Source organism: Pristiophorus japonicus, chromosome 5 (assembly GCF_044704955.1).
Source record: "Pristiophorus japonicus isolate sPriJap1 chromosome 5, sPriJap1.hap1, whole genome shotgun sequence".
In the NCBI taxonomy this organism is placed as follows: domain Eukaryota; kingdom Metazoa; phylum Chordata; class Chondrichthyes; family Pristiophoridae; genus Pristiophorus; species Pristiophorus japonicus.
In genome coordinates this window covers 236,702,412-236,714,950 of record NC_091981.1, presented here as the reverse complement: position 1 = coordinate 236,714,950, position 12,539 = coordinate 236,702,412, and the positions used below count along the sequence as shown (strand labels likewise).

The 12,539-nt window shown below is 46.3% G+C and overlaps 1 protein-coding gene across 3 annotated transcripts in view; it reads left to right on the top strand.

The window, feature by feature from the left end:
• c5h10orf67 (chromosome 5 C10orf67 homolog) overlaps positions 1 to 12,539 on the top strand; it is a 475,763-nt gene that overhangs the window by 288,627 nt on the left and 174,597 nt on the right. For all 3 annotated transcript variants that reach the window (XM_070881415.1, XM_070881414.1, XM_070881413.1), the window contains exons 10-11: positions 6 to 143; positions 6,303 to 6,406. In XM_070881415.1, coding sequence (XP_070737516.1) covers positions 6 to 143; positions 6,303 to 6,406 — 242 coding nt within the window. The remainder of the gene's footprint in view (positions 1 to 5; positions 144 to 6,302; positions 6,407 to 12,539) is intronic.

Genomic DNA, 12,539 nt, shown 5'->3' with positions numbered 1-12,539 from the left:
TGCAGATGGAAGAAAAGGAACATAGTTCTCAAGAGCTGATCCATTCCTTAAAAAAAAATGAAAATCAATTACTGAAACAGATCGGACTCTCTTCAAATAAGTTGGAAGTCCTTCCAGCAAAGGAGGAAGTTTGTCCAGTGCAGGTAATAAAACATATTTTCTATTAACAGATTAGATAGGGTTTGATGTAGGAATAAAGGGGAGAGATTGCCCATGTGCGCTATGTGTAACAAAATCATAAGTATGTTGAAGAATGAGTTTCCATTTTTGTTACAAAAGTACGCAGATAAAATCGTCCCCCAAAATATAGACAGCTTTGTAAATGCAGTAATGTTTGTGCTTTAGTGCTACTAATTTTATCAAAATTAAAGCTTATTAGATTATCTCTGGTCTTTCAAATAATCAGGATCTAGTACAAACCAATATGGTGGGCATGATGTGTTTAATCAAAATTACAGACGGAATATAACACAAGTTATACTGCAAAAACATACACCGTGACTTGTAGCTGGTCCAAGCCCCGATCAGAAAGATGGCAACCAAGAGCATAGATCCACCCTCAGGAGATCTCATTCCACCACCTACACTGAGGGCTTTTCAGGTCTTTCTTTTCTACTCTTTTGTTTATGGGTGGACCTGGGATAGAATATTGACAAGACCATTTAACCTGCAAGGGTTCCCCTTAAAACAAGATGCCCAATGGTATGTCGCGTTCTTTGTCTAAACTTACAGATGAAAACCCTCCCCTAAGCTTTTTCTCACATGTCTTTCCTGTATATAGATTTCGAAGGCCAATCCATCTGAATTCCTCTTTTCTCCTCCATCCTTGTTCTTCCTGGGGCAGCCAGTGCTTACCAAGTGTGGCTTTGGACCTTTTAATCAGAGGCCCGTGCTAGATCTGTTCATGCAGCCATTTGTGCAACAAACTATTTCAATTCGTTATCAGACTATTGTACCATGAAATTGATTATTAAATTCCCCAAAATATAGAAACATAGAAATTTACAGCGCAGAAGGAGGCCATTTCGGCTCATTGTGTGCACGCCAGCCGACAACATAGAAACATAGAAAATAGGTGCAGGAGTAGGCCATCCGGCCCTTCGAGCCTGCACCACCATTCAATAAGATCATGGCTAATCATTCCTTCAGTACCACATTCCTGCTTTCTCTCCATACCCCTTGATCCCTTTAGCCGCAAGGGCCATATCTAACTCCCTCTTGAATATATCCAATGAACTGGCATCAACAACTCTCTGCGGGAGGGAATTCCACACGTCAACAACTCTCTGAGTGAAGAAGTTTCTCCTCATCTCAGTCCTAAATGGCTTACCCCTTATGCTAAGACTATGTCCCCTGGTCCTGGACTTCCCCAACATTGGAAACATTCTTCCTGCATCTAACCTGTCCAGTCCCATCAGAATTTTATATGTTTCTATGAGATCCCCTCTCATCCTTCTAAGCTCCAGTCTCTCCTCATATGTCACTCCTGCCATCCCAGGAATCAGTCTGGTGAACCTTCGCTGCACTCCCTCAAAAGCAAGAACGTCCTTCCTCAGATTAGGAGACCAAAACTGAACACAATATTCCAGGTAGGGCCTCACCAAGGCCCTGTACAACTGCAGTAAGACTTCCCTGCTCCTATACTCAAATCCCCTTGCTATGAAGGCCAACATACCATTTGCCTTCTTCACCGCCTGCTGTACCTGCATGCCAACCTTCAATGACTGATGAATCATGACATCCAGGTCTCGCTGCACCTCCCCTTTTCCTAATCTGCCGCCATTCAGATAATATTCTGCCTTCGTGTTTTTGCCCACAAAGTGGATAACCTCATATTTATCCACATTATACTGCATCTGCCATGTATTTGCCCACTCGCCTAACCTGTCCAAATCACCCTGCAGCCTCTTAGCGTCCTCCTCACAGCTCACAACGCCATCCAGTTTAGTGTCATCTGCAAACTTGGAGATATTATACTCAATTCCATCAATCAAATCATTAATATATATTGTAAAGAGCTGGGGTCCCAGCACTGAGCCCTGCGGCACTCCACTAGTCACTGCCTGCCATTCTGAAAAGGACCCGTTAATCCCGACTCTCTGCTTCCTGTCTGCCAACCAGTTCTCTATCCACGTCAGTATATTACCCCCAATACCATGTGCTTTGATTTTGCACAGCAATCTCTTGTGTGGGACCTTGTCAAACACCTTTTGAAAGTCCAAATACACCACATCCACTGGTTCTCCCCTGTCCACTCTACTAGTTACAACCTCAAAAAATTCCAGAAGATTTGTCAAGCATGATTTCCCCTTCATAAATTCATGCTGACTTGGACCAATTCTATCACTGCTTTCCAAATGTGCTGCTATTTCATCCTTAATGATTGATTCCAACATTTTCCCCACTACTGATGTCAGGCCGCACGGCCCTTGGTCAGCAGCCCTAAAGGTTACATACAAACCTTTGAACAATGATGGAAAGGCAAAGAGCATCCAGCCCAAACCAGTCTGCCTCACACAGCTGCGACACCCGTTATACTGAAACATTCTACACTCCACCCCAACCGGAGCCATGCGATCTCCTGGGAGAGGCAAAATCCAGATAAAAACCCAGGCCAACTTAGGGAGAAAAAATCTGGGAAAATTCCTCTCTAGCCCATCCAGGCGATCGAAACTAGTCCAGGAGATCACCCTGGCTGTATTCTATTCCCTGCAGTACTTACCATTATATCTGCACCATCCAACAAAAGGTCATCCAGTCTAATCCCAATTACCAGCTCTAGGTCCGTAACCCTGCAGGTTACTGCACTTTTAAGTGCCCATCCAACCATCTCTTAAAAGTGGTGAGGGTTTCTGCATCCACCACTCTTCCAGGCAGCGAATTCCAGATTCCCACAACCCTCTGCGTAAAGAAGCCCCCGCTCAAATTCCCTCTAAACCTTCCACCAACCACCTTAAAACTATGCCCCCTCGTAATAGACCCCTCCACCAATGGAAATAGTCCCTTACTATCCACTATGTCCAGGCCCCTCAATATTTTGTACACCTCAATACGATCTCCTCTCAACCTCCTCTGCTCCAATGAGAACAAACTCAGCCTATCCAATCTGTCCTCATAACTAAAATTCTCCATTCCAGGCAGCATCCTAGTAAATCTCCTCTGCACCCTCTCGAGTGCAATCACGTCTTTCCTATAATACGGCGACCAGAACTGCACACAGTACTCCAGCACTGGTCTAACCAAAGTATTATACAATTTAATCATAACCTCCCTGCTCTTATATTCTATGCCTCGGCCAATAAAGGCAAGCATTCCGTATGCCTTCTTAACCACCTTATCCACCTGGCCTGCTACTTTCAGGGATCTGTGGACAAGCACTCCAAGGTCCCTTTGTTCATCTACACTATTAAGTGGCCTACCGCTTAATGTGTATACCCTTTCCTTATTAGCCCTCCCAAAGTGCATCACCTCACACTTTTCTGAATTACATTCCATTTGCCACTGCTCTGCCCACCTGACCAGTAAATTGATATCATCCTGCAGCCCATGACTTTCCTCTTCATTATCAACCACTCAGCCAATTTTAGTGTCATCTGCAAACTTCTTGATCATACTCCCTATATTCAAATCTAAATCATTGATATAGACCACAAAAAGCAAGGGACCCAGTACCGAGCCCTGCGGAAGCCCACTGGAACCATCCTTCCAGTCACAAAAACATCCATCAATCATTACCCTTTGCTTCCTACCTCCAAGCCAATTTTGGATCCAACTTGCCACTTTATCCTATACCCCATGGGCTTTAATCTTCCTGACCAGTCTACCATGTGGGACCTAATCAAAAGCCTTGCTAAAGTCCACATATACTACATCGTACACACTACCCTCATCGACTGTCTTGGTTACCTCCTCAAAAAATTCAATCAGGTTAGTCAAACATGATCTTCCCTTATCATCATCATCGGCAATCCCTCGGAATCGAGGAAGACTTGCTTCCACTCCTGAACTGAGTTCTTTGGTGGCTGAATAGTCCAATATGAGAGCCACAGACTCTGACACAGATGGGACAGATAGTCATTGAGGGAAGGGGTGGGTGGGACTGCTTTGCCGCATGCTCATTCCGCTGCCTGCGCTTGATTTCTGCATGCTCTCGGCGTTGAGACACGGTGCTCAGCGCCCTTCCGGATGCACTTTCTCCACTTAGGGCGGTCTTTGGCCAGGGACTCTCAGGTTTCAGTGGGGATGTCGCACTTTATCAGGAAGGCTTTGAGGGTGTCCTTGTAACGTTCCCGCTGCCCACCTTTGGGTCATTTGCCGTGAAGGAGCTCCGCATAAAGCACTTGCTTTGGGAGTCTCATGTCTGGCATGCGAACTCTGTGGCCTGCCCAGCGGAGCTGATCGAATGTGGTCAGTGCTTCAATGCTGGGGATGTTAGCCTGGATGAGGACGCTTATGTTGGTGCGCCTGTCCTCCCAGGCGATTTGTAGGATCTTGCGGAGACACCCTTAACAAATCTGTACTGACTGTTCCTAATTAATCCTTGCCTTTCCAAATGTAGATTCATCCTGTGTTTCAGGATTTTTTCCAATAATTTTCCCACCACTGAGATTAGGCTGACAGGCCTGTAATTAATCGGCCTATCCCTTTCTCCCTTCTTAAACAAGGGTACAACATTAGCAGTCCTCCAATCCTCCGGCACCATGCCCAGATCCAATGGAAAATGATGGTCAATGCCTCTGTTATTTCCTCTTTTACTTCGCTCAACAGCCTGGGATGCATTTCATCTGGGCCTGGGGACTTATCTACTTTCAAAGCTGCTAAACCCCTTAATACTTCCTCTCTCACTATATTTCATCCAGAATATCACACTCCTCCTCGATAGCAGTATCTGCATTGTTGCTTTCCTTTGTGAAGATGCAAAGTATTCGTTAAGAACCCGACCAACATCTTCCGCCTCCACACAAAGATTACCCTCATGGTCTCTAATAGGCCCTACCCTTTCTTTAGTTACCCTCTTACTCTTAATATATTTATAGAACATCTTAGAATTTTCCTTAATTTTACTGGCCAAGAATTTCTCGTGCTCTCTCTTAGCATTCCTAATATCCTTTTCAATTTTGCCTCTTAACTTTCTATATTACTCTAAAGATTCTATAGTATTTAGCCGTTGGTAATATCCTCTATTATATTCTCACACACTGGTTAACTTACACATTTTAGCAAACAGTTTTATTAAACAAAGTCACAATCCTAATTTATCATAATAATATGGTTATTGGCAGGCATTAGGCCTGGTTGGCCAAATTAAAGACACAGTCAGCACACAAACAACAGATAGCTAGCCTGGGGAGAAAGGTCATATGTGACTGCCACTGTGTGGAACGTTATAACATACGCAGGGAGTTAAAAAAATTAGGCAGATTTTAGGCATCTATCCAGCTATTCTAATACTAGTCTTAAGGCACTTTGGGGCCAAAATTGCCCCTTTTTTTAAGAGCCATGACCACCTCAAAGAGGCGGCCACAGATCGGTAATGACTCTCTGCTTAGTAGGTGCGGAGTAAAGATCTTTTTTGAAATTACCCTACTTGGGTTTTCCTACTGCTACTGCTCCGACCGTGCTCCCGCCCCTTTGGGCACGAGTGGACCCCCCACCGACTGGCAGCAATCCCATTTCCGACCCGCGGTAGGAAATTACCCCGCGGGAGCAGTGCAGCCACTGGGTCGGTGTCACTGACAGCTTTCCCCTGCGGGATGCTGAGTGTGGCTGGGTGGCACATCCGCGAATGCCATGTTATTTTGTTTCTTGGCCGACGGCTAGGTCAGACCAACAATGATGCCCACGGGTTTGGCAGGGCCACCAACAACCCTATCTCGGTTGCCAGGCCGCAGGACTGGACAAAACCCTCTCTGTTGGCCCACTGGACCTAACTTAAAAGTATACACACTTCAGCAGCTCTCCCTTTTAACTGAAGGCCGCGTCGCGTTGACATCATCAGCGCGGCGCTGATGACTGGGCAGGACGGCAGACCCGACCGAAGGCCACATCCGTCCCACACCCGCCCAGAACACCACCCCGCTTGGAAAAAAATTTCCAAGTGCTGAATTTCACCGGACTCTCAAAGGTCGGTAAGTGCGTCCCGTTTGGGGCGGGGCTCAATTTCGGCCTCTTTATCTCAAGATCTAATACAATCACCTAAACACAGTATTATTCACGTCACAATTTAATTCGCATAACCATATACGTTTTAGGTACCCCTAATTTCTAACACTTGTTAGAAAACAATTGCTTTTCATTTTCAGGTTTCTTTACAAAAGGAAATTGAGCCTGTGGATAGAAATCAAGCGATTGAAGAGTTGAAGAAACTCAAGTTGATAGACAAACATCAAAGAGAACTTATAGAGTCGTAAGTGTCCTAGAATGATATGTGATGCATGTAGCTCAATAGCAAGACACATTGGAGCCTCAGCATTAAATGTTAAGATGTTTTTCACTATTTTGCTCTTCGTCACATGTAGCCATTTCTGGCCATATTGCTCTGTTGACTACCAAGCAGAAACCACGGCCACAATTTTGCCGATGCTCAGCGGACAGGATCAGTGGTGGGTTGGCAATTTAATGCAAATTGATTGACTGCAGGTTGGGGACCCGCTGTCAAATCATGCCCACTTGCCTTTTCTGATGTTGCATTTGCCAGCCACTGAGCAGGCCCAACAGGCAGCGGTGGGGGAGCCAATTTAAATGATTAGTGGCTTGTTTATAGCCACTTAACAATAGTTTTAAACTTACCTTTTGAATTTGACAGCTCACCCATGGCTTTCACATTGTTGTTAGACCACATCTGTGACGCTGAGGCGGGAGGTCAGTGGCCATTGAATCAGCTTCAAATGTCAAATAAAATCTCCCAGCTTACAGAGATATCTTTCCTCAGCCACAAGCTCTTCTTCACTGCATTTGCAAACAGGTTCAACATGCTGCAAGTTTTTACATAATTATCCATTCAGTCTGACCTTATTACCTTTCACAATTAACAGATCACTTCTGTCATCTCCATCTGCCATCTATTCTATCAGCATGGGTGCCCTTTATACTCCCTCACCTTGGTCCTAAGAATCCCACCACAATCAGCCCCAACACCAACAGCACCAGGCACACCAGCAGCACCAACAACACCAATCTTCTCCGCAATCAACTGATGCTGCATAGGACAGAGGGCATCAGCACCTGAGCACATTGCTCCCCGGGAAGCCAGGGATGGCCTCGCCATGGCCACATTCACTTCACTTGATGCTGTACACCCTGGCTGCCACATGATGTGCCAGGTTGGCACCACCACACACCAACTACATAAAGCATCCCTACAATGCCCAAGCCTTTCCTTTTACACTCATCATCATGCGGGTACCATTATGTTTCTCCATTCACTGTAACTCACTAAGCCACTTTGAAAGATGCACACAAATCAGTCCAAGAATGCAAAGTGTTGAAATTAAAGGTTTCAATATTTGACACCATATCAATAAAAACTTTACATGGACATTGCATAAAACACTCAAATGTCAAAATAAATTTGGCCATAGTCCCTTTAAGGAAAACGGGTGATGACGTGTTATCAAATGATGTCATCAGACTCACTTCCTCTAATTGGCTGAGAAAAGCGCCAGGCAGGCTTAACATGCCCAATCTCGGGAAATTCATTTTGGACAGTGGGATGGAGCCAGCAGCAGTGTCGGGAACCCCGACACTGCACGCCATGGACCTGCCAAGGTCAGCAAAATCACGGCCGAAGGGTTTTCCCAGAGAGAGTAAGAATTATCAGTGGGAGAATTACTCCAAACCAGTCAACAGACTTCCTTAAAAAAGGAGGCAGACCTAAAGCAGGAAACTATAGACTAGTTAGCCTAACATCTGTGGTTGGGAAAATGTTGGAGTCCATTATTAAAGAAGTAGTAACAGGACATTTGGAAAAGCATAATTCGGTCAGGCAGAGTCAGCATGGATTTATGAAGGGGAAATCATGTTTGACAAATTTGCTGGAATTCTTTGAGAATGTAATGAACAGGGTGGATAAAGAGGAACCAGTGGATGTGATTTATTTGGACTTCCAGAAGGCATTTGACAAGGTGCCACATAAAAGGTTACTGCACAAGATAAAAGTTCACGGGGTTGGGGGTAATATATTAGCATATATAACAGAAAAGAAAACAGAGAGTCAGGATAAATGATTCATTCTCAGGTTGGCAATCAGTAACTAGTGGGGTGCCGCAGGGATCAGTGCTGGGACCCCAACTATTTACAATCTATATTAACGACTTGGAAGAAGGGACTGAGTGTAACATAACCAAGTTTGCTGATGATACAAAGATGGGAGGAAAAGCAATCTGTGAGGAGGACACAAAAAATCTGCAAAAGGACATAGACAGGCTAAGTGAGTGGGCAAAAATTTGGCAGATGGAGTATAATGTTGGAAAGTGTGAGGTCATGCACTTTGGCAGAAAAAAAATCAAAAAGCAAGTTATTATCTAAATGAAGAAAGATTGCAAAGTGCTGGACCTGGGGGTACATGTGCATGAAACACAAAGGGTTAGTATGCAAGTGCAGCAAGTGATCAGGAAGGCCAATGGTATCTTGGCTTTTATTGCAAAGGGGATGGAGTATAAAAGCAGGAAAGTCTTGCTACAGTTATACAGGTGAGGCCACACCTGGAATACTGCGTGCAGTTTTGGTTTCCATATTTACGAAAATATATATTTGCTTTGGAAGCAGTTCAGAGAAGGTTCACTAGGTTGATTCCAGAAATGAAGGGGTTGACCTATGAGGAAAGGTAGAGTAGGTTGGGCCTCCACTCATTGGAATTCAGAAGATTGAGAGGTGATCTTAATGAAACGTATAAGATTATGAGGGGGCTTGACAAGGTGGATGCAGAGAAAATGTTTCCACTGATGGGGGAGACTAGAACTAGGGGGCATAATCTTAGAATACGGGGCCACCCATTTAAAACTGAGACGAGGAGAAATTTCTTTTTTCAGAGGGTTGTAAATCTGTGAAATTCACTGCCTCAGAGAGCTGTGGAAGCTGGGACATTGAATAAATTTAAGACAGACATAGACAGTGTAAAGTCCTGTTCCCTCAGTACAGATTCACATGAGGCATGTAGTGAAGTCAATGTTTTGTCTACATTGCCTAAGTCAAACTCGTAACATTTTCTAAACATTTCTTTAAGTAGTGCCTGGTATAGTTGTTCCGTTTCTTTGTGGCACCGTGCAGGTAAGTGTACTTCGGTAAGGTTTAAGATAACTGAGGCTGCTGCATAGTGTATCTCCTGGTAGAGTACCTTTTCGGTCAATAGTAGAACTAATCCGTTCCCAGGTCCCTTGGTGGTGGTAGGACACCTTTCTATTACTGTGCGTATTGGCGGGGTTGTGGGTAGGGGTTTCTTAATGTGTGCTGTTAGTTCGGTGGCGTTAATTGGGAGTGGGGAGTGTGGGACCGCGCACCCGTGTAGGCTAGAGTTCCACCCCATCCCTTCCCCTTCATCTTGCCATTGCCTGGCGAAGACGATTGATATGCCTGCGCGACAAATACTCTCTGATCCCCACATGCAAACATAAATTCCTTGTTCGGTTCCCACCATTTGACCCAACACACTTTTACTCCTCCCCATGTCCCCGTGATGGTGCGGTATGTAAAGTCCTGTCCCCTCAATACAGATTCACACGAGGCATATAGTGAAGTCAAGGTCACTCTGGACCTGCACCTTTATTTCACAGCTCTGGAATGCTGCACTTGCCTGAGACCTGTCCTTAGATACCTGTCTCTTGCAAGTGCACCCCTGGTGGTAAGGTATGCTGGTGGTTACAGGTCATATCTTATTACAGTCATGTATAACATGTTAGGATACAGTTATATATAATAATGTAAGATACATGACATCACCCTCCCCCAAGGTCTTATTGTCTTTATAGGTTCAGTCTCTCAGGTGGTCTACGCTCTCGCGTGGAGCGTCTGAGTTGTGGTTCAGTTGTTTGCCTTGGTGTCTGTTTTTCTTTGGGTATGGTTGCTGGTATCTCGCCTGGCTGTCTGTTTCGATTGGTGTGATTGTTGTTGACTCGCCTGAGCTGTCTGTTGGGATTGCCCTTTCCTCAGGTTGTTCCCTCTGTCTGTCCACCAGGTGTGGTGCGAGTTCCACATTGTAGTCTGCCTCTGGTTCCGCAGTGTTGTTGGTAAATCTGCTTTTGACTTGGTCTACATGCCTCCGGCAGGTTTTGCCATTGTCCATTTGTACCAGCAGTAGCCTGTTTCCTTCCTTGCCCATTACTGTCCCTGCAAGCCATTTGGGACCCCTGTCATAGTTTAGTACAAACACTTTGTCCCCTAACTCATTCCATCTCCCCCTCGAATTTCTGTCATGGTACTCAGTCAGCTTATGGCGCTTTGCCTCAATGATTTCGTGCATGTCTGGGAGGATTAATGAGAGCCTTGTTTTTAAAGTCCTTTTCATCAACAGTTGCGCGGGGGGGATCCCAGTCAGTGAGTGCGGACGAGATCTGTATGCCAGCAGCAGTCATGACAGGCGACCCTGCAGCGTGGGACCTTGGATTTTAAGCATGCCTTGTTGAATGATTTGCACTGTTCTCTCAGCCTGGCCGTTGGAGGCCGGCTTGAACGGTGCCGTCTTGACGTGATTTATGCCGTGATTTATGAAGTCTTGGAATTCTGCGCTGGTGAAGCACGGACCATTGTCACTGACCAATATGTCAGGGATTCCGTGCGTTGCAAACATGGTTGCGAGGCTCTCCACAGTGGTGGAGGTTGTGCTCAAGTTTAAAATGGTTCATTCGATCCACATTTAAAATGCATCTACGACTACGAGGAACATTTTGCCCATGAATGGGCCCGCATAGTCTACGTGCACCCACGACCATGGTTTGGTAGGCCAGGGTCAGGGGCTCAGTGGAGCCTCCCTGGGGGCATTGCTGAATTGGGCACAAATGGTGCACCATCGGACGCAGAGCTCCAAGTCCGCGTCAATACCAGGCCACCAGACGTGGGATCTGGCTATGGCCTTCATGAGAATGATCCCTGGGTGCTCGCGGTGGAGCTCCCGGACAAATGCCTCTCTGCCTCGCAGAGGCATGACTACTCGGCTGCCCCGCATCAGGCAGTCTGCTTGTAGTGATAGCTCATGCATGCGCCTGTGAAAGGGTTTTAATTCCTCGGGGCAAGCATCGCGAGCATCTGCCCAGTCACCGGTTAGGACACATCTTTTTACTAAGGATAACGTGGGGTCGCTGGCCATCCAGGCTCTGATTTGGCGAGCCGTCATGGGCGAACCTGTGGACTCAAAGGCATTGATTGCCATGACGATCTCACAGTCCTGTTCATCAGACCCTTCCGTGGTCGCCAGGGGTAGCCTGCTGAGCGCGTCAGCACAGTTGTCTGTGCCTGGTCTGTGCCTTATGGTATAGTCGTAGGACGCCAGCATGAGTGCCCACCGTTGAATTTGCGCCGAGGCATTGGCGTTTATTGCCTTGCTCTCGGCTAGGAGGGACGTGAGGGGCTTGTGGTCGGTTTCTAACGTGAACTTGGCCCCGAAAAGCTATTGGTGCATCTTTTTGACACCGTACACACACGCGAGCGCCTCCTTCTCTACCATTCCGTACCCGCGCTCTGCCCGCATTAGTGACCTGGAGGCATAAGCTATGGGTTGTGATTTGCCCGCACTATTGACATGTTGCAAAACGCACCCGACCCCATACGCTGACGCATCGCATGTGAGAACTAGCTTTTTACCTGGGTCAAAGAAAGTCAAAACACTGTTGGAACACAGAAGGTTGCGTGCCTTATTGAAGACGCGTTCCTGGGCGTCCCTCCAAAACCAATCGCACTCCTTCCTGAGTAGCACGTGGAGAGGCTCCAGCAGCGTGCTTAAGTTCTGCATAAAGTTCCCAAAGTAATTGAGTAGCCCAAGAAAGGCGCGCAGTTCTGAGACATTCCGGGGTGCCAGGCGAATTGCTTCTGTTTTGGACTCTGTTGGGCGGATTCCATCAGCGGCAATCCTTCTGCCCAAAAATTCAACCTCGGGTTCGAGAAACAGGCACTTGGATTTCTTGACTCGTAGGCCTACCCGATCCAACCGCTTTAGTACTTCCTCCAAATTATGGAGATGGGAGTCGGTGTCCCTGCCCGTGATAAGTATGTCGTCTTGAAATACAACCGTCCCCGGGATGGACTTGAGCAGACTCTCCATGTTGCGCTGGAATATGGCAGCTGCCAACCTGATTCCGAATGGGCATCGATTGTACATGAAAAGGCTTCAATGTGTGTTGATGGTGGTGAGTAGCTTGGATTCCTCGGTCAATTCTTGCGTCATATACGCAGATGTGAGGTCTAATTTTGAGAAAAGTTTACCTCCAGCCAATGTGGCAAATAAGTCCTCCGCTCTGGGCAGCGGGTACTGGTCCTGTAGGGAGACTCTGTTTATGATAGATTTGTAGTCCCCACAGATTCGTACGGATCCATCAGGCTTCATGACTGGG